The sequence below is a fragment of the Artemia sp. Qi Xiang Cuo genome, chromosome 3, assembly GCF_049724085.1.
Source record: "Artemia sp. Qi Xiang Cuo chromosome 3, ASM4972408v1, whole genome shotgun sequence".
Lineage (NCBI taxonomy): Eukaryota > Metazoa > Arthropoda > Branchiopoda > Anostraca > Artemiidae > Artemia > Artemia sp. Qi Xiang Cuo.
Window position 1 is genome coordinate 38,810,753 of NC_142796.1, and position 22,548 is coordinate 38,833,300.

At 37.4% G+C, this 22,548-nt stretch overlaps 1 protein-coding gene across 3 annotated transcripts in view; it reads left to right on the forward strand.

The window, feature by feature from the left end:
• LOC148954075 (uncharacterized) overlaps positions 1-22,548 on the forward strand; it is a 200,544-nt gene that overhangs the window by 152,786 nt on the left and 25,210 nt on the right. The window contains exon 5 of one of the 3 annotated variants that reach the window (XM_089085832.1): positions 4,226-4,482. The exons of the other annotated variants lie outside the window; for them this stretch is intronic. Within the exon in view, the coding sequence (XP_088941958.1) occupies positions 4,226-4,467 (242 nt within the window). The 3' untranslated portion in view covers positions 4,468-4,482. Of the gene's footprint in view, positions 1-4,225; positions 4,483-22,548 lie in introns of those variants that run through there. 3 annotated transcript variants of the gene reach the window in all.

Here is a 22,548-nt window from a genome sequence, read left to right on the forward strand (position 1 = left end):
TTCAAGTTAAAAACAGCTGTATTTATTCAGTAGGGAATAAAAAAAATACATTTTGTTTCTATGAAAATTTTATTGGTAATGAAAGCATCAGATGAATAATCAGAAGAAAACCTGCTGGAAGCCGAAAGGAGTCTATTTTGGATTCCCGGTGCTTTTTTCATACGAAGAAGATGAACGGACGTATTTTATGCCAGTTTTTGCATTGCGATCTCTTTCTAGATTGAAGCTCCTGCTGGGAATTTTTTAAGGTGACTTTTAAATTTGAAAGATTGTTCCCGTGCGTTTGAATATTTTCAATGCAAAATTCGCGGAGTTGCTAGCTCACTAAATATGCTACAAGTTGACTTGGCCAAGGAAATTTTCGTTGTCGTTTAGAAAGTTATAATCACTTTCCAAGAACATGTTATCTTTTCTTTGAAAATGCCAATATATCATTTGCAAGTGTCTGCTCTTAAAGTGCTGGAAGAAAACGCTACGTCTGCCCAGCTCTTTAGTTCCCTTAAAACTCGCCAAAGAAAATTAATTTGTTGAACACAAACTTACTATAATGGAATATAATCGTCCAGACACACTGTTAAAATAGATACTTAGTCTCATGGGCACCCATAAGGTGAATTTTGGGGGGAGGGGGTGCTTACCTGGTCTAATCGACACTTCCAATGCTGTATAGTAGAAATCTCAAAACAAAAACTTAAAAATATAAGGTAGCGTCATTCAGCCAGGGGGCCCCTCTGCCCCCCCCCTTATGGGTGCTCATGCTTATTCTGTAGAAACTTTAGAGGCTAAGCTACTGCTTTTAGAGACTGAGACAATTTTTTCGATGTGAGTGAATCTATAATAGGTTGCTGACTTCATGTGGAATGAGTCACATTACAAACTAAAAAGATCGCCGTGCACATCTTTAGAAGTATTTTGAACTTTCTGTCGAAATTTTTCTATTCCACAGTTTAAGAATTAAATTCTATATTCTTCCTTTAAAGTTTGAGCTTAATTTTTTTCGCAAGATAGCGTAATTTACCTCATTTGTAATTTACTTTGTAATTTGTAATTTACCTCATTCCCGTTGTTATAATCAAGTTGCCCGATTAGACACCGTTTTTAACGAAAAAAATGGGTTTTCTAATTCGAATTCTGTATTATCTTTATAAATCGTGATATTAGATTACGGAATAATCTCAAATTTAGTTCATTGCACCCCAGAAGATGCTTGAATTAATAGAAGTTATCCGTTTTTCGTGTGACTATCTTTTATATAATAAGAAAAGAAATAGAATTTTTTCAGAAAAAAAACAGCCAGTTAAAAAAAAAAACAGCAAGTTACATGCGACGCTTCTCTGCACTCAACATTGTATAGCATAATGAAATAATCATAGTTTTTTTCGTGTTTCCTATACCACCATCATCGAATATTAGTCATTGCTTTCTTTTGTTTTTAATTCTTAGCTCATATATAATGAAAAGGCAATGTCCTTCTGTCAGAATCCCCGTCAACATGCCCTGAAAGTTTCAACTTCATACTCTTTGCCATTTCTGAAATATTGCAGATACGCCTTTTTGACAAAATGGATGTATATAATGTCTTTTGGTTTGTTCAACGTTTGGAGGATTGTTGTCCTTCCGCACTATTTCACGTGGTGAAGTACCATACTATTAGTATCACTAATCTTCAATGATAATTGTTCGTTTGTCTCGATAATAAAATGTAGATTCAATTGTGAAAAAAAATTCTTGTTTACAGAAATCCCAGTTTTGTAAATATGTCTAACGCAAAGATCTTCTTTCGCGACTCAGTGAAAAAAACAAGACAAAAAATAACAAAAAAAAGTGTTCCACAGACTTTTTATCACAGGTAAGAGCATATATCCATACAGGTCCCATCTTACGGTCCATCATTTTTCAATTCGTCTGGAAGAGTGGAGGGGCCTTTTGGATCAATATTTTAGTCCCTCCCCTCTCCCCATGTATAGATGTTATGTGAAGGGGGTCTAAATTGTCTCGCCTTCTTTATCAATTTTGTAATAATTTGAAACTAAATCGTGTCTTGAGAGGGAAATTATTGTACCTGTAAAAAAAAAACATTCTTTAGATAATTGACTTAGGCTACACCTAGGAATTTGGCAATGTCTATAATAGTATCAGACAACTTTGTCCTTGTTTATTTTAGAGGCTAAGATAAAGGTCAGGTTAAGTTATCTCTGAGTTTAGCTTATGAGAAGCTTTAATATCATAATTGGAGAAATCTCACCATTTGACATAGTTTGGAATACTGTAAGCTATTTTTTGTGCCTGTACGGAGGGGCTGCAATTTCTCATCCCAGCCCACCAATATCCTGAAGTTTCTTCAATTTTTCGACACTTATTAAAGAAAATTTCGGAAAAAAACTTTGAAGAAAAATAATCACTAAAACTAGCGATGAATCATTAAAGATGGCGACCATGCTTACGCATATTACGGTAGCTGAAAGATAGACAGGGACACACATCAAAGGAGTAAGAAAAAAGATAAATTAGTAATGGGGCTGTGCCATCTGTTACCGCAAGAAGTGTTCTAATAACCAGCACCTAAAAAGCAACTATCTTTCATTCTTCAGACACAAATGACATTTTGGCTGGCAACAGCGTAAAAGGCAGTATGTTACACGACATGAATTTCTCAAAGCTCCCTCTTCAGGCCACCTACATCCAACACAGAGTTCGACACGGGTTGTGCAGATTATCGTTTTGAGTGCCGTGCTCAGAACCCGTATCCAACCATACTATTTTGGCGCGTTACAATTTTGAGGAACCCGTGTCCAACTTTTTTGAGGAACGCCTACAACTCGCAAGATGAAAACGGTTTAAAGTTTAGCTGTATTAAGCACGGAGAACCTGAACACGGTGTTTGCCAAACCTGGTCAAAGCACGCTTCAAACTCGGTACCTGAAAACAGAACTCAGGAGAGGAGAAAAGCGAAAAAATGTGCTTAGAGCTTATTTATGTCTATTCAAGAAGGTTTTTTTTATTATTATTCCCCCCCCCCCGCCGAAAAAATATCTGCATGCTTGCTTGCTAGAACACTGATCATGATTCTAACAATGCTGCTCATCAGCAACACTTGATGGTTTTTACACAAATAGATCAGCTTGATAATTTGAAAGGTGCTGTGTATAGCATATGTGATAGTGTATGTAAAACTGAGAATTATACACCACCTGCTCCAACAGTGTCTGCTGAACCGACTTGTCCAAACTGTCTTCTCTTATTTCATTCCCGAGATGCTAAGAAGCATATATGTTGTGCAAGATGGGTTATATCCGTTTTTTTTTCACTTACAAAAATCATTAAAAACTGAAGTTTGTCATATCAAAGCATTTGATGATGTATCTTGGAGGTCAAAAAACGTTCTTGTGCACCCAACATGTACTAAATAGCAACCCCGAAACAACCCCGAAACACATTTCTTCCCTTTTCTCATCTCCTGGAAGATTTATATCATGTAACATAACGCCTTTTGTCGCTGCTGCAAGCCAAAATGCCATTTGTATTTGAAGAAATGAAAGCCAGTAGGTGCTGATTATTACAGGAATTCTGGCCGCCACAGAAGGTGCAGTGCCAATACTAATAGATCAACTTTCTTACTTCTGTGGTGTGTTTTCCTGTCTATCTTTCAGCTACTGTCATATAAACACGTGATTGCCATCCTTTATGATTCATCACCAGTTTTAGTGATTAATTTTTCTGACCTCTGGTCCGCTTCCAATGATATTTGCATTGCAATATTTTTTTTGTTTGTTTTTTATTTATATTGTTTCCTAGATTTTTTAGGAATGCTCAGATGGATTTTTCTGGAAACCCTAGTTTTGAAATATACTTGGACTTTATAAAAATCAATATACTCGTATTCGAAGTCTTTTCTCTTGGGTTTTGCATGTTGAAACATCTAAATAAAGCTTGGATGATACCGATAAATAAATTGCACAAACCAAAGATGTGTTTGCAATTTCAATTTCCTTTTTTGTAATCTAGTGATTTTCCGACGGGTGCTTCGGCAATTTTTCTGCGCTAATGACAGCCCTGCATATATAAAAAAAAATCCAAAACGTTATTTTTTTTTTCTTCTTCATCTCCCGTTGTGACTCATGATTGGCTGGGAGTTACTGACATAACCAATTATATAGGTAGATAAGTTTCTTCCGTTGTAAAGTGTATATTTAATAACTATATATATATTTTTTTTCTTTTGTAGGTGAAATCTATGTCCAGTATGAAAATGTTCCAATTATTCTTTTATCAGAAGGAGGTGAAAAGATTTTTAAATGTTGGAAATGTGGAAGGACATACCGCTCTAAAAGGTCGCATCGCAGACATGTATCCTATGAATGCGGTGGCAAGCTACCATTCCTATGTCCAGTGGAAGGATGTCCGAAAAGATTTTCGAGGAAAATGACTTTGAGGGGTCATATCAATTTATGCCATCCTGGCTTTTAAGCAGGGATGTCGCTCGAAGAAGATCACGGGCATATCATATTTCTAAGATTTTCTTGAGGTAAATGACTGTGAGGATTCATATCTGTTGGTATCATCTAGGTTTTTAAGCCGGGATGTCAATTGGGGGAGGTCAGGGGCATGTTCTCTTCTTCAAGGCTCCCTAAAGTAAATAACAACGAAGGGTCATATCAGTTTACGGCATCCTGACTTTTAACCGGAGATGTTATATGAGGGAAGGGCTGGGTGACATGTCATCTTCCCAAATCTCTTATCTTTGTAAAATATACCTGCTATTGCTAGGTTCCCATTTCAACGGCACTGTCTTATTGGCGGAGTACGTTCCACAAGAATACCAAGCTTTTTTTTTTTTTAAATCAAAACATTAAGTTTTTAACAGATTCTGGGGTCACCGATAGATGGCTCACTGATGACGTCAACCTTGGGTAAATTTAAAGTTTAATAGCAGATTTATTTATTTGAAGTTGTAAATTTTCAAATTATCCAGTGCTTGTAGTTTGTTTTTGTATATACGAATATTTCTTGATTTTCAGTTGACTATAAGTCAAAATGCATGTATTTAAATCCAAAACCCGGTTGTTACCATCCAATAGCTGGTACACAATCTGCTAAAGATGGGGAAACTCTTTTGACGTTTCTGGAATAAAGTCGATGCTAAATAAAAACATAGCAGATATTAGTTTTGTTCACTATGTAGAAAAATCTCATTCCATAAATAATTCTGTTTTTTCTAAATAAGGAGAATTTTTTATTGTTTTTGTCCTGTGTTATGCCTTTCTTTGTATAAAAAAAACTACTTTAGTATTTTACCTTAAAAGTTCCGCTTTAAAATTGCCGGAACTGTAGTTACAAGTTATAATCTTCACTTTAAAAAGCTAAGTTAAAATTGGGGCATTGTCGGCGAGTCAGTCTCCCTTCTCTTAAATACTTTTTCAGTCTCGCTCCTCTTAAATACTTTTTCAGTCTCCGTCCTCTTAAACATTTTTAGTTATTGTCCCCTCCTCTTAAACATTGAAGTAACATCTCTTCCATTAACTTAATGAATAATATTTGTTTTTTTTATTTTAGTCATTGGCGGATCCAGGGGGGGGTGAGGGGGCGCGCGCTCCCTAGCGTAGTCTGAAGTAGTGTAATTTACTTAATTAACTGAAGTTTGCGTTAATTAAACTTGCTCCTAACGCAGTTTATCGGATCAACCTCTTTTGTGCCCCCCCCCTAAAAGTGTTTTCGGATCAACCAATTTTGCGCCCCCCCCCCTAAAAAAAATCCCGGATCCGCCCCTGATTTTAATCTTGTTTCTATCTGTGAACTGGCTTTATCTGTGGTTAGAGTAATGGACATTAACAGATATGAGATTTTCTTTTGACTTACTCTTTCTATATTACTTTTTATATTTGTGATTGACGTTACCTATTTATGAAATAAAAATAGATTTACCTGATATGTTTTTGATGTGACAAGACGTGCCTTATTAATGTGTTTTGTTATTTACTCGTTTATTGTAACTGATATCGTTCGAAATCTTTTTTTCCTCTTTAGTTTTAGCTGAATGTTCAACAAAAGCAAGTCTTTAATGTTAAAAAATTCGATTATGAAAAAAAGTGCCATAAATGTTCAAGTAAATTCAGTAATTAATTTTTAAGTTTTGTATTAAATGTGTATTACAGAAACAAATAATTTCTTTACCATAATAATTTTTATTGTCAGGCTAAACAAAACAATATTAAAGCCATTTTTTTTTCTACTTCTCTTAAGACGTCAAGCATGGATTGTTGTGAATAGGCATTTAAAAAAATTGAGCTTCGGAGTTGAAATGTAAGTCGTGTTATTGCACCCTTTCTCTAACCTTAGTAAAATTAGCACCTTTGGCATAGTCTTTTTTTTCTACTTCTCTTAAGACGTCAAGCATGGATTGTTGTGAATAGGCATTTAAAAAAATTGAGCTTCGGAGTTGAAATGTAAGTCGTGTTATTGCACCCTTTTCTCTAACCTTAGTAAAATTAGCACCTTTGGCATAGTCTTTTTTTTTTTTTTTTTTTTTTTTTTTTTTTTTTTTTTTTTTAATCCTCATGCCAAATTAAAACCTTACCCTAGCTCACGCACAAACAAACAAGAAAAAGAGAAAGCGTCTCAAAGATCTAACACGAGTGTCTTTCGTGATTACTAGGATTGATAAGTAGGCTATAGCAAAAAAGAAAGCCTTCAGTTTGGGTCAAGAAACTTTTAGTGGTTGTACATACTTAAAAAGCTGCAAACAAGGCGGTCTGAGCCATGCATGTGGGGTGCGGTGGGTGAAAAGCAGGGGCGTAATTTCATCAAAGTCCTTGGGGGGGGGCAAATTTGAAGTCAATTTTATCAAGTCAAGTGAGAATGATAATGAAAAATGGGCCATATAGTACCATAAAGGCAAATGGGAGGGCATAACTACCTAATGGCCCTGGGGCAAGGGCTGTGAGTTGTGCAATTCTCCATGGTTTTTAGATAAGGTTTGTTATTGGGAAAAGGGGACGTGTTTGATCCTGGGTCTCCAAAAAGAATTAGGGTATTATGGTGGTAGTTTTGGAAAATGATGGGGGGATGTTGAACAAAATCAAATCACTATGTGTATGTTGGCTGTCAAAAGGGCGTATCAGCAACATCTAAAGTAATAGCTAAGGGTATTACGATGAAACTTTCAAGGTATTTTGAGTAGGATGATGGAAAGCGATTGGAGGTCAACCAGCCCCCCTATTTTTATTAGATTTCTCCTCCCATCGAGCCATTTTGTTCAAAATAGAAAAAAGGGCTGATAACTATGCCTTAGGTGATGACGTCCCCCCTCCACAGCCTGCGGGACAAGGATCAAAACTTCTAGGAATTTCTAAACTTCTAGGGCGTTAGGTGAAGCTTCTAAGAATGTTGAACTATAAAGACACTAAGTGCATCCAGTTTATTAAAAAGACGTATATGCAATATATTAGGAGCGGTTAAGGGTTTTAACTTGAAACTTTCAGGGCCACTACTACTGCGTCTGCAGCTGTAACTACATGTAACTGTGAGTGCGACTGCTTGTTACTGTCACTGAGAGTGAGACTACATGTGACTAAATACTTTTACTGGAGACTGCGACTACTCGTGACTGTGACTGCAAGTACTTGTGACTGCGATCACTTCTTCTTGCGAGTACTATCGGATAATAATGAGGGGATATAGATGAAAGCACTCTATGTGCATGATGGTTGTCAAAAAGGCGTATCATAAATCTTTCGGAAACAGCTGAGGGTATTAAGTTGAACTTTCAGGGCTTGTTAAAGGGGATCCAGTCTCTTTTGCCCTGTTTAGACACCCATGCCAAACACTGGTCAAAATTTTAAATAGTAATATTTTTTTCAAAATAGTTAAACGTTCTAATAACTATGCCTCCGGAGACGCTACGCCAACCACAGCCCCGGTGTACGGGTTTCAAATTGTGCAGTGTGTCCATGGTTTGACTACATGGTTTTTCATTGGGAAAGGGGGTGGGGGGTTTCTGGGTGTGTGTTAAGGTATTAAGGTAAAATTTTCAAGGAATGTTGAGGAGGGTGCTGAACTAAATGAAATCACACTATTTGCACCCAGGTTATCAAAAGGGCGGATACGCAATATATTAGGAACAGCTTAAGGGCATTGACTTGACCTTTTCAGGGCCACTGCGGCTGTAACTGCGAGTAGTTGCGACTGTGACTAGAACAACGACTGTGATTTTTTGTACCTGTGACTACATGCAACGTCGATAACATGCAACTGCGACTGTGACTAATTGTGACTGTGACTTTGGCTACTTACGACTGCGACTATTTTTACCCTTGACTACCTTCATGGAATGTTTAGGGGGGATATTTAACAGAGTCAAAACACAATATGTACATGCCAGTTGTCAAAAGGGTGCAATAGCAATATCTCAAGAACATTTGAGAGTATTAAGTTGAAACTTTAATATCACCGTGGGGGGGGGGAATTACTTGAATGACAAAGACTCCACTTGTCCTTTTTATGCATCTCTTTCTCAACAGTGATCAGGTTTTGAAACATTTATTTTGTTCCAAATAGTCCAAAAGTCTAATAACTATACCTCAGGGGATGCCATACCCCCACAGCCCCTGGGAAATTATACAATGTGCTTTATGTTTATATACACGATTTATCGTTAGAAAAGGGGAAAATGTCTGATGGATATTAATGCGAAATTAATGCGAATTACTATGGATATTAATGCGAAACTTCTATGAATGTTGGGGGAGGGGGGTGTTGAAGTAAATAAAAAGACCCAAAATGTATCCATGCTATCAAAGGGTGTAAATGCAATATCTTTGGATCGGGAATATAATTGTGAATGGGAATTATTAGGAATATAGTATCTTTTGCAATATCTGCTTGGAATTACGACTACTAGCAGCTGTGACTACATGGGACTGCGACTTAGGCTACTATGACTGTGAATACTTGCGACTGCGACAACTTGTGACTACGACTACTTGCGACTACTACTGTATCTACTTGCAACTGTGACTACTTGGAACTGCGACTGCGATTATTTTTGACGGTGACTTCTTATGGCTGTGAATGTGCCAACTTGTGGCTGCAAGTGCAACTACTCGGTGGCTGTGATTACTGCTACTCTTACAATTATAACTATTGAACTAAATCAAAAGAGTTTAAGTACATCCTGCTTGTCAAAATGGCATGGTTCGTCCAGGTTGTCAAAGGGGTTTGTGCGTAATATCTTACGAGTGGCTAAGCTCATTAAGTCAAAAATTTCAGGAAGCGTTGAGGGGCATGTTGAACTATGGCAAAAGACACTAGGTGTATCCAAGTTCTCAAAAGAGCGTATCTGAGTTTATCTATATTGATGTCAGGAACAGCCACTGGTTTTCAGTCGAAACTCTCAGAATATGCTAAGCACAATGTTAACCAAAAAAAAAAAAAAAATACAATATACATCCAGGTTGTCAAAACGGCATATCTTCGACATCTCAAGAACAGTAAGGGGAGAGTGTTAAGTATAAAAATTCAGAGAATGTTTAGCGGGATGTTGAATTTATAGAAATTACATGCACCCAGGGTATCAAAGGGCGTATCTGCAGTTTCTCAGCAACGGCTAAGATTATCAAGTTTAAACTTTCAGGAAATGCCTATTGGGATGTTGAACGAGGTCAAAAGAATCCATATGTATCCAGGTTGTCAAAATGGCATGCCTGCAATATCTCAGGAATAGTTTAAGCTGAAAATTTCTGAGAATGATGAGGTGAATGTTAAACTTATTCAAGAGACTATGTGCATCTCCGTTGTCAAAAAGGCATATCTGTGATATTTCAGGAACGGCTAATGGCATTTAGTTGAATATTTCAAGGACTGTTGAGTATGTGTTGAAATAAATCAAAAGACACTATTTACACCAAGGTTGTCAAAAGGGTGTATGTAAAATATCTACGTAATAGCTAGGATATTAAGTTCAGGTTTCTAAGGAATGTTGAGAGGGATGCTGAACTTAATACATTATTTGCATCTAGATTGTCACGATGATATTTTTCCACGCCACACTTAGATAACTCTCAAGTCAAGGCCACAAATAAAAGATTTCAGAGAGTTGTAAGTAAAGAGATATGAGTGATATCTCTGGTTTTAATTATCGCATTTCATTTTCACTCATATGTAATATTTTGAACATTCTCCCAGAAGGTTTCTTTCGAGTATATTATCTATAAATTACTGTTGAATGAAAATCAAACAGTTCGTGGTAACGAACTGTAAGTAAGGAGCGACCCGGCTTAAAAGTAACCGAAACTAAAAAAACGGAATTTGTATTTCAGTAGATATTTCATAAGAGTTGGCTTATTATGCTGATTTTAAATATATAAGTTTCATTAATCTAGTCTTACCGATTAAAGGCTACCGATTAATTTGTCTGATTTTTTCAAAAAAGGGGGAAGCACCCCTTAAAAGTATTAGATTCTTAATGAAAATCACACGATCAGATTAAGCGTATCAGAAAACCCTCTCGTAGTGGTTTCAAGCTTCTATCTGCAGAACTGTGGAATTTTATATTTTTGCCGGAAGAAAGATCACGGATGCGTGTTTATTTGTGTTTTTTTTTTCAGGCCAGTGGTCCTGGAAAAAAATCGTATTGACCCCGTGGTCCTAGAATATCGAGAGAGGCTCATTTGAACGGAAATTAAAAGTTCTAATGATTTTTTTAAGTGACCAAAAAGATTGGACTGCAACCTGGCCCCCTCTCCGCCCTTTTTTTGTCCCAATGTCGTCAGATCAAAATTTTGAGATAGCCATTTCACTCATTATCACACTGGGCGAATTTGCCAGAATTTTGATGCAGAATTCTTTTTAGATGTCTTGCTTTCTTTTATCCGTCTCAATTTTACGCGTGGATTTGTTAAGGGTAATTTCTAGGGGTAAACTTTCACCGGGATTGAATTGTCTAGAGGATATTTCCATGGGGAGTGGTATTCCTGCGTGGAGGTGGGGACAGATTTCCTGACATTATTTAAAAACGATCATAAATTAAATTAAAAAAACAAGTCTTTTCAACTGAAAGTAAGGAGCAACATTAAAACTTAAAACGAACAGAAATTGTTACGTGTATGAAGGGGATTTTGTCCCAATTCTTTAAGAACGATTCCTGAAACACAAGATTCGTTTAATTAGAACAATAGGAAGCTTTTTTAAAAGTACTAAAAAATACTAGTGTAAAGAGCAAGGTGCTAAGGAGGTGGCAATCCCCTTCATACAAGTAATAATGTCTGTTCGTTTTAAGTTTTAATGTTGCCCTTTACTTTCAGTTGGAAAAACTTGTTTTTTTTTTTTTTAATTTAATCTTAGTTCAAGAACCGTTTTAAACCTTTATTCCAAATTGAACGAAATATCTACAATAATTATGTTCAAAACAATCAAAGCTAATGCTCAGATCACCTTATATAATTGAAGAACAGTGGCGTAATTTTGTCAAAATCCCGGGGAGAGGGGGGGGGCGCAAAATTGGAGCCAATTTTCCCAAATCAAGTGAAAGTGACAATAAAGACTGAAAAATGAGCCATTTGGTACCATGAAAGTGCTATATAGTACTATAAATGTACTATAAATACACTTTATAGTACTATAAAAGCAAATATATACTAAAGAAAACTGATCCGTTTTTGTTGATGCTTGAATTATGCAGGTTTATGCTAGTTTTGACAATATTTTGAAGAAACTAAATTTCAGCTTGGGGGCGGGGGCCAAACTCAGGTAGGTAGGGGGCAAAGCGAAGTCTGGGAGGGGCAGTCACCCCTGCCTCATAGCAATTTGTGTCCTTGTCTAAGAATTTAAATTAGAATCTGATACTCTACTTCTAAAGCCAATAACTTGAAAAACTGGAGAAATGGACCCATCTAGAATGTTGTTCTTACCGCCCGATAACCGTTGCTCCCATTTTTTGTAAATTGATGGAGTTATTAGTTATTGAGGAGATAAAGTATGTTTGCAGTACGCCAGATTCGCAGTTCGGTTTCAAGAGAAATATTAGCCGCGAGCACGTGCATAGCCTGTTGTCTAATGTTTTGTTGGATGCAGGTGTTAAAGGAGAAACCGTGGTACTTGCAGGCCACGACGTCCACGGGGCATTTGATTCGGATATCCATGCACAACTGCTTGTCTCTGCGTTCAAGAGAGGTCTTGACCAGTGTTGCCACTCGACCGGCACCGCTCCGTTGCGTCGGCCTTGTCAAAAAGCGGCATTTCCGCGGCATCCTTGGACTAAATTGCGGTAAAAACCGCGGCATGCCCGAAATTCTCGGAAAAGCTCTGTTTTTATATTTTTGAGAAAAGGGTTGAAAGATCTTGCTTTAATATGAAAGTTGATTCAGTGTCAAGTAAAGTGTGGTGAAGATCTGTCATAAATTTGAGAAAACACGTGCTGTCTATCCTTCTTTTCAGTGGTCAAAGGTAAGCATGGTCAGCTCAGTCCGTGAACACAGATTAGTCGTTCATCGTTTTCGTTAAGCACGCAACAGAAGTAAAAGTGCAGAGGTACCACATCAGGGAAAGTCCACGGTGGGAAAACCGTATAAATGTGAAGTGAATAGAGAAGAAATTAAAAGCGATTTTCCCTTGGGCCTACAAGTCTATCCAATAGAACAATTAATGGGTAACTATATTCTCGTATCTCAACCTTTTTCGATTAATGTTTAATGAAAATCAATATCAAAAGCTTCAAGAAGGAACATTCAGATAAATAATACAAGACAAACAGACAAGATTAATTTCAGATAAATAATACAAGACAAACAGACAAGATTAATCGGAATCGGACTGTTCACGTGTGTCACAAACAATATCATTGGCAATACTATACACAATGCTTTGGTTCAAAACGTTACAGTCACTAGAACAGGCCTTAGCATTCACTTTGAGCAGACACTTGGCTAGGGTAGGCTCTAGCTTTAGCACTGACTTGCCCGAGTCAAGCCCTCCTTTAGAATTGCGCTTAAGGCCACACTTGGTTTTCAGTGTTGCCGAAAATGTCACTGCACTCAGTCGGTTTCGCTTATCAGTTTTCACTTCCTTGAGTAAACTGAAGAGACGTTCGGTAATAACGTTTGGGAAAGGGAGTGAGAAAAAGTACTGAACCATTTTCCCGACATTTTGGAACATCCAACTACCATTTGGTGACTTCGTTTGCAAGATCTGGCACCAGTAAACGACAATGTCCATGTCATCTACGTCAGGGAGATCGACAGTACTAGTGTAAACCTCTTTTTAGGTTCTGTAAACCTCTTTTTAGTTCTTTATTTGTATGCCTTTTATATTGGCAGATGTGATGGTTTACGTAAATTCCAAAGATAGACGATAAAAGTTGGTACATGGCCTTTATTAAATAACGTGAGAATACACATAGAGAAAATAAGGTAGCACAAGAACAACTAACTACGACGAAGGCGAGAGATGGACTGCCTTTAGAAATGAGCGGAGAATGTAACTTTCCTGGAACGGAAGTTCCAGGCCTGGGAACGACCACTTTCCCACGACTAGCTTTAGTCCCAAGAGCTCCCCCCTGGACCGCTATCGTTGACACATAAATCCCCAACTAACTACGAAATGAGAGACCCGGAAAAGCTTCTCGAATTGATGTTAAATACTTTACAGATTCTCCCCCCTGTTTTAAGTTAAATTTCCCAAATTTGGCTTATCCCCTTCTAATTAAACCCCCAAACTTTTATTGAATTCAAAACATTCCCTTCCCAAATTATTCACTTCTCGCCTCCTAACATTCTACAGCATGAACTAGTAAACAATTACATAATACAAACACTACACAATACTTGCATAAGTAAAAACTTACATAGTATAAACGAACCACACTAACAACCGTGGTCGGAAACTGGATATTTTAACACTTCATTTTTCTTTGTATACTTTAAAATAGACTTGTTCCCCATACTCCTGAATTTGATGAGGACAAGGAAAGTTGGGATTATGTATAAACTTTGAATTAGGGCAAAAGGAATGACCGGGAAAGGCTAATTAATCCTGAAAATACCAGCGACAAATAAATGAAGTTGCAGAAACTCTAAAAATAATACCATGCTGCAATAACGTTAAGATATTATTCCCAATAAAATCTTCGGGGTTTTATTGCTGCGGAACGCCTCGGTTTAGACCAATTTGGTTTTTCTCTACAACTTGTGGTTCGACAAATGGCAGTACTACTGTTGATATTTCTACATAAATATTAGCGCTACGCATTAAAACCATCCCGTGAGGCATCATCCTCATCACGCGAGATATTACAACCAGCTCCCTCTCCCTGGGTAGCCAAACCGCCCTGCGAGGCATCAGTACCATCTCGCAGTGCAACAAAAAACCCATCCCGTGAGGCATCAGTACCATCCCACGGGACCTCAACACTAGCTACCTTTTCCTGGGTAGCCAAACCGCCCTGCGAGGAATCAGTACCATCTCACTGTGCAACAAAAAAAAACCATCCCGTGAGGCATCATTACCATCCCTCGGGACATTAAAACCCCCTACCTGTGACTGGGTAGCCATCCCACCCTGTGAGTAATCATTAACAACTCGAAGTACTTCCAAAAAAACACCACCCAAGAGGCATCAGTACCATCACACGGGACCTTAAAACCAGCTCCATTTTCCTGGGTAGCCAAACCACCCTGCGAGGACTCAGTACCATCTCGCAGTGCAACAAAAAAAAACATCGCGTGAGGCATCAGTACCATCCCACGGGACTTCAAAACCAACTCCCTTTTCCTGGGTAGCCAAACCGCCCTGCGAGGAATCAGTACCATCTCGCAGTGCCTTCTCATTATCATTGAGTCCAAATTTCACCCTCGTCAGCGCAGAAAGAAATTCATCGGAAAAAGAAGACGTGTCTCCTTTCCCCCCTATCTGTTCTATCTGTTCATATTGTATTGCAACCTTATACGCATCACCTAAACAAAAAAAAAATTCTGCACTATTCTCTAACAAATACCGTTTGTATGACGGTCTGATCCACTCCTTGAATAAATTTAGAGCAAATCTTCCAAGAACTACACCATCATCCCTGGCTTCTAAGGACACCCTAAATGACCTTCCTAATCTTTGCATCCTTATATAGAATAGATATACCCTTTTCCTTAAATTGAGCCACGCCTACAAACCCTGCAACCATTTTGCCTACTATTTTGCCTGGGGTATATACTACAAGTAATCCACCTTTTAAACGTGACAAATTTATAATCGTGGGATCCAGATTCCCAAAAAAGGAGCGAAACAAACCATGGGCCAAAAATGGCGCAAAGCTTTTGAATCAGACCAATTTAACAACAACTGAAAAAATTTTTTTTTACTTTGCAACAAACTCAATTTTTGTAACTTTGTAACAAATTTTGTAACAAACTTAATTATTTTTCCACTTTCTGACTTTGGGAGTGGCGTTATTACTAAAAGAGGGTCAATTAGCGATCCTATTACTTGGGACTGTTGAGGCTGTTCTATTGGAGGATTAATTGGGGTGGTGCTCAGGGGAGTTGGAGGGTTTGTTGGGACCCATGTCTTGATCTTTTGAAGGTAATCATAAAGTTCATCTTGATCGAAATCAGGATCATTTGAGTCAAATAGAAGAGGTGGAAATATGCCATCTCCCCTCCACTGTTTTACAAAATCAAAAGCAACCTTTTTGTTATATCCAGTTTCCGCCGGATCGAGAATAGGAATAAAAACTGACATATTGAGATTAAAATTTGAAAAGCAGTTATTCTAAAAATTTAAATATTTGTTTTAAACACAGCTCTTTAATTACGGACGCCAGATTTTGGGCAATATACTTCACCTTTAACAAGAAGGGTCTAATAAAATTTACTGGGTTGTTTAGTCGTGCTAAATCACTTACGAAAGGTCGTCTGTCTTACATCCAATTGCAGTTGGTCTCAATTAAATCACTAGCGTCAAATGGAGTCAAAATTGAGAATTAATTTTCGATTATCTAATTCAAAAATTTAAATTTTGTTTGGAAACTGTCAAATATAGATCACACGTCAACTGTATAAAATCATGTAAAAAAAAACACCAAACGTAGAATGGCTAAGTGAAGGTAGAAATCAACCGGAGACTCTCAGTGTTGTAGAAATTTGAATTAGTATGTAGAAGCTATCGCGAGGAAATCCATATTAGGCATTGTGTAACAGCCTATTTCAAAATGTTCATTTAAAAGAAAGTGTTTCTCAAGAAGGCACTTTGAATAGAAAAAAGTTCAATACCTCGTAACATTTCGATGCCTTTTTATCAGTCTTTTGTAGTATTTGCGGCTCAATATCACAAGCAATTTTGGTAGCGGGCGAAATAGCTCTTCAATATGTTGCCAGTATGTAGCGTAAGATGTCGTAAGTACTTACAACGGTCACTCAAATGTCACTTGGAGGTTTTCCACTAGTGATATATGCTCCACTAGTCTTAACCGCTTGCCACCACTCTGTAAACCTCTTTTTAGGTTCTGTAAACCTCTTTTTAGTTCTTTATTTGTATGCCTTTTATATTGGCAGATGTGATGGTTTACGTAAATTCCAAAGATAGACGATAAACGTTGGTACATGGTCTTTATTAAATAACGTGAGAATACACATAGAGAAAATAAGGTAGCACACGAACAACTAACTACGACGAAGGCGAGAGATGGACTGCCTTTAGAAATGAGCGGAGACTGTAATTTTCCGGGACCGGACGTTCCAGGCCTGGGACCGACCACTTTCCCACTACTAGCTTTTGTCCCAAGAGCTCCCCCCCTGGACCGCTATCGTTGACACATAAATCCCCAACTAACTACGAAATGAGATACCCGGAAAAGCTTCTCGAATTGATGTTAAATACTTTACACTAGGTAGAAATACACTCGGTATAGACCGCCATTCCTGCTCTATCTTTGCTTTAATCCAAAGCGCAGAATCGTAGTAGTCGAAGAACTGACGAAGACTGGGAACTTTCAGTTCATAACTAGAGCTTGGGGTAAGCAAGTGTACCAGGTCGTTTCAGAGTGTGGAAAACGGTCAAGAATTTGTTGAACAGCTCCGATGTAGAAATCCCTCGCGGAGCGACGAATTCGGAGACTTTCCGCTACAAAACGGCCACTGGTAACTTCTCTCGTTTCGATCCCCACAAGGAAATCGTACCCTTTAGACATTTTCGTCGGAAGATAGTTCACCTCGTCATGCAGATTGATGTCAAAAGGGTTGACTGTTCTAACACATGAAGGCTTCATGAAGTTCATGGCTAATGTCCGAAGAAGTTTTTCCACCTGGGTTTTTATAATGTGAAAAAGGGCTTTTTCAAACTGGAAGTTAATGTTGAGCTCATTCCGCTCTTCCAACACTTAATCGAAAAAAAATATTATAACTCTCGAGTATGGGTTGATTAGTGTCATTCTTCCATTATAGTTAGCATGCGAGGGATCATCAAGTACCAACGAGTCCCAGTACAATGTAAGAGTATCCCACTGTTCGAGAATACGGCGTCCACAGTTTTGAAACGACAACCAGCGTGTTGGAGCCAAAGCAAGGAATCTCTGCTGTTCCACTTGAGTAAAGACTTGAAATTCCTTCCTATATGCATCCTATATGCATTCCTCATATGGCGTTTTGCACTGTGCCTGAAGTGATTGCACACAGTCCGACATAGATCTTCGAGGCTCTTGGACAGTTTTTTGCAATCATGACTTGCAACTAGGGCACACAGATGGCAGCTACATTTCACAATTGTAACCCAATGATATTTCCCTTCAACAAGTGTTTTGACTGAGTGGTTTATCCCCATCATAGCATTCGTTGTGTCAGAGCAGAATCCGACCCAGTTTTGTAGAGGAACACCCGCCTTCTTGACACTTCTTGCCTTCTACTTACCATCAATACCATCAGACAATCCTGTGAAATAAGACAAGTCTGTTTGGTCGTTATTGCTAACTTGAAAACACTTGGGCTGAGCTGACAGAGGTCATGAAGTCATGAGATGAATTGAGAAACTCAAACGTCAAAGTTTCGTCAAACCCGCAAAAATAACTCAGCCCCTTTCGAACACACTAGCCTCCCAGGGAACAAGCTGCCGACCGCAGAAGGGTCATTAATTAAGGTCCATAGTTGACTTCCGCGAAACAAGTCGGCCACGTCTTTTAAATCCCCATTTTTTGCAACAAAGACATTTGCGAAAGATAAGAAACTTAAAGTTGGACAAATTTTACATATGGGAACAAATGCGGTATAAAAAGCCATTTCGTGGCATAATCGCGGCGTGCGCCATGATCAAAATTTTATGCGGCATTTCTCTCAGAATCGCGGCGTAATGCCGCGAAATGCGGCATAAGTGGCAACACTGGTCTTGACAGATCTATAATTGCTACTTATAGGAACATGTATTTTAAATTGAAGGTTAGAGTAAGGGTACTAAAAAACCAGAGCCCGACTGTATCCGATTTCCTCATACCAGTACGAAAAGGCATTCGCCAAGGGGCTTTATCATCATCGCCTCTTTATAATAACAATATCATCGAGGCTCAGAAGACGGTGAAAACGTGCTTTATTTTTCGTGGAATTGATTTGTTTCTTGTTAATTAAGCCGACGACATTTTAAATCTGAGTAGATCCGTCAGTGGCATAGAGAGTAATTTCAGAGTTTAGTCTAACGATTATGCTAACAAAGGCCTAAAATTCAACTCCAGCTAAAGCAAGGTGGTCGTCTTTAATTGTCGTAAGAAAGAGTTGGCGCCTGTCATATTTGCACTAGGTAGTAATACTGTTACTGCAGCAGCATCAATGACTTACCTTGGTTTGCCAATTGGGTCTAATCTTAAAGCTACCAGGTCCTGTCTAACAAATGATCTCAAACAGAAAGTCCGAAAAGCGTATGGGATGATTTTGTAATGCAAACACCTAATAACCGCCGCATTCTAGCACAGATCTTCAATTCCTTTGCCACCCCTCATATCTTAGTTTTGTCACCTTTCTGGTCTTTGTTTAGTTTTGATGATAAGATCAGAATCTGTATAGTGTTCTATAAGTTAGCAAAATATCTGCTTAGCCTTCCCCCCTGGCGAAGAAACCGCAAGATTTCAGCATTTTATGGACTCGATGACCCCTTCGTCGTGATCGCGACCAGGAGGGAAAAGTTCCTGAAGTCTTTAGACCCAACGCATAGTATGTATGAAGCTATAGTCAGCAATGTGTAATGGTTTTCTTTTTATGTATTTTTTTTTTTTTTTTTTTTTTTTTTTAGTTATTGAAATATTAAATTTGGCTGATTTTCGTAAAAAGGGGGAAAGACCCCTAAAAGTTATAGAACCTTAATGAAATTCACACCATCATATTCAGCGTATTAGAGAACCCTACTGTAGAGGTTTCAAGCTCCTATCTACAAAAATGTGGAATTTTGCATTTTTTGCCAGAAGAAAGATCACGGGTGCGTGGTTATTTGTTTTTTTCCCCAGGGGTAATCGTATTGACCCAGTGCTCCTAAAATATCATAGGAGGGCTCATTGGAACGGAAATTAAAAGTTCTAGTGCGCTTTTTAAGTGACGAAAAAAATGGAGGGCAACTAGGCCCCCTCCCACGCTCATTTTTTTCTCAAAGTCACCCAATTAAAATTTTGAGATAGCCGTTTTGTTCAGTATAGTCGAAAATCTAATAAATATGTCTTTTACGATGACTTAATCACCCACAGTTCCCAAGGAAAGGGCTGCAAGTTATGAATTTTGCCCATTGCTTACATATTGTATTGGTTATTGCGAAGTATACAGACATTTTCAGGAAGGATTTTTTTTCTGGTGGGGGGGGGGCTGGAGGAGGTGGTTACTCGGGAGAATCTTTCCATGGAGGATGTTTCTTTGGGGTAAGGGACATTTCTATGAAGGGGGCGCCGGATTTCCAAGCATTATTTAAAAAACGATCAGAAATTAAATAAAAAAAACACGTTTTTTTTCAACTGAAATTAAGAATCAACATTAGAACTTAAAATGAACAGAAATTATTACGTGTATGAGGGGGTTCTCCCCCAAGTCAATACCTCGCTCTTTACGCTACAGTTTTTTGTTGTTTTTTTTTTAGTGCTTTCAAAAGAGCTATCTATTATAATTAAACGGCCTTTGTGTTTCAGGGGTTTGTAGATTAAATTTTTTTTTTAATTTTAACGTAAAGAGCGTGGTATTAACTAAGGGGAGAACCCCATCATATACGTAATAACATATGCTTAATAAAAATAAAACAATAGAAAAAAACAAGCGATACGGCTCAATAGTAATCGAAACTTTTAACAACAGAACTTTGATATCAATAAATGTATAAAAAGAATGGGTTCATAATGCTGATTCTAAATATATGAATTTTATTAAGTTTAGTATTACTCATCAAAGGCTACGAGCCTGATAAAATTTACCTGATTTCTTAAAGAGGGGGGAAACATCCCCTAAAGGTGAAAGAATTTTAATGAAAATCACACCGTCAGATTCAGCGTATCAGAAAACCCTATAACATAGGTTTCAAGCTCATATCTGCAAAAATCTGCAACTTTGTATTTTTTGCCAGAAGAAAAATATACGAATATAGAAGTTCGTTACGTAAGTTAATTTGTAAATTACGTCAGAACTAAATTTAGAGACAGCAATTTAGCAAAAGAAAAGTAAAATTTTTATGCAAATTTTTTTTACTTATTCAATGACGGTGAGCCAAAATAAAAGCTGCATTAACTAGAAAACGATCAGAAATTAAATAAAAAAAACAAGTTTTTTAAACTGAAAATAAGGAGCGAAATTAAAACTTAAAACGAACAGAAATTATTTCGTATATGAAAGGGGCTGTCAGAAATTATTCCGTATATGAAAGGGGCTGTCCCCTCCTCAACGCCTCGCTCTTCACGCTAAAGTTTGACTCTGTCTCACAACTTTATTTTTTAAAATAATAAAAAACTTTATCCGACCAATCATTCCGCGGACCAAACTTGACCTTGGCCGCATTAAGGATGCCTCTGCGATACTTTTTTAGAGACTCTGCAATGGAAGTTCCACTAGTGGCTAGCTTAGTTTTGCCTTGAACACATTCATAGCAAATTCTTTGTTCGAAAACTTCACGATAACTGGACCAGGCCTTGGGGGCGACTGAGAAGAATCTACTGCAACATTATTTAGTCTCAGTCTGTATATATCTGTGATTTTAGCTGTGGTAATTTCAGGCAAATGCATAGTCTCGTTAACAAATTTCAACACAGTCGATCGAGCATCCGTTCTGGCTTGTTGCTTAACGCCATGAAACATTAGGGAATCTAGTAATGGTTCTTGTTCATAATCATCCAACTTACTCCCAATTCTGTAGATTTTTTCTTCTAAGTTTTCAAGTTGATTTCTCGGTCCCTTCAACACTTTATCAATTTGTAAGAACTTTGGGTTAAATTCAAGCATAATTGTGTCAACACTTGACTTACAATAGGTTTAGTCGATTCCCGAAGTGAGCTTGAATTAGTTAACTTTTCTGTAACCATTTGTGTGATGCTGTCCATGAAGTCCTTTTTTGTTTTATCCAAATCGGGCTTGTGCTTCTTGACGGTACCGAGTCTTTAGATTTGTCTTTAACATTGACCTTAAGTCCAAGGCATGGTTTAGACAACCTTCGAAAAATCTCAGTATAAGTGACAAGTTTCTTATAACAAGTTCAGTGGTATTGTCAACTGGTTTTGTAAAATAATTTGTTAAATCGTTTTTAATTAAATTTTTGTTTGAGGCATTTATGGAGTATTACTTAAAGTATTTACCCCAAAATCATTACTTAAAGAAATATTATTATTTAGTTTGAGTTTAATTTCAATTGCTTCTCGAACAACCTGTTTTATGCCAAAATCATTGCTAGAAAGGGAAGTTCCTTCAAAAAAGTATTTTAAGGCTAGGGCTATCAAAAATATGGCTGCTTAAAGCAGAATCAAGAGAAATATTAGTACTACTAGAATTTAAAGCCTTAGTAATATCGTCTTTGTGCTGTTGTAGGCATTTTTCTAAATTCTGCTAATTCTTATGCACATGTTGTCATTGCAACTGAAGATAATTTCTTTACCACATTGGCGTGCCATAATATAAGAAAACGAAAATTTTATGGTTGTTAGGTATTTGGTTTTGTCTTATAATTTTTGGTTTTTATTGAATTTTATTCATCTTTTAATATTTTGGTTTTTTCATTGTTTTTTTTTTTGTTCTTTCCCCATTGACTTTCCGCGTTTTTTTTTTTTTTTTTTTTTTTTTTTTTTTTTTTTTTTTTGTCTGCGGTACTTCCCTTGAATATATTATTTCGTTTCGCGCTGAAGAAGAGAGGTGGTTGTCCTCTCGAAATATTCGCTTTGTTTGTTTATTCAGTATTCCAGTTTGGCCTTATAAACCCCATTTTGATCGTTTCTTTTTCTTATATTATTGCAACTGAAGTCATCATATAGTTTTACTAGAACTTTATTTATGGTTTTTACCTAAAAAAATGGATTTTATTTTTAACACTATATCTTGTTACTTCCAAAGCAGTTTTTGTCAAAAGATGGATTTTATT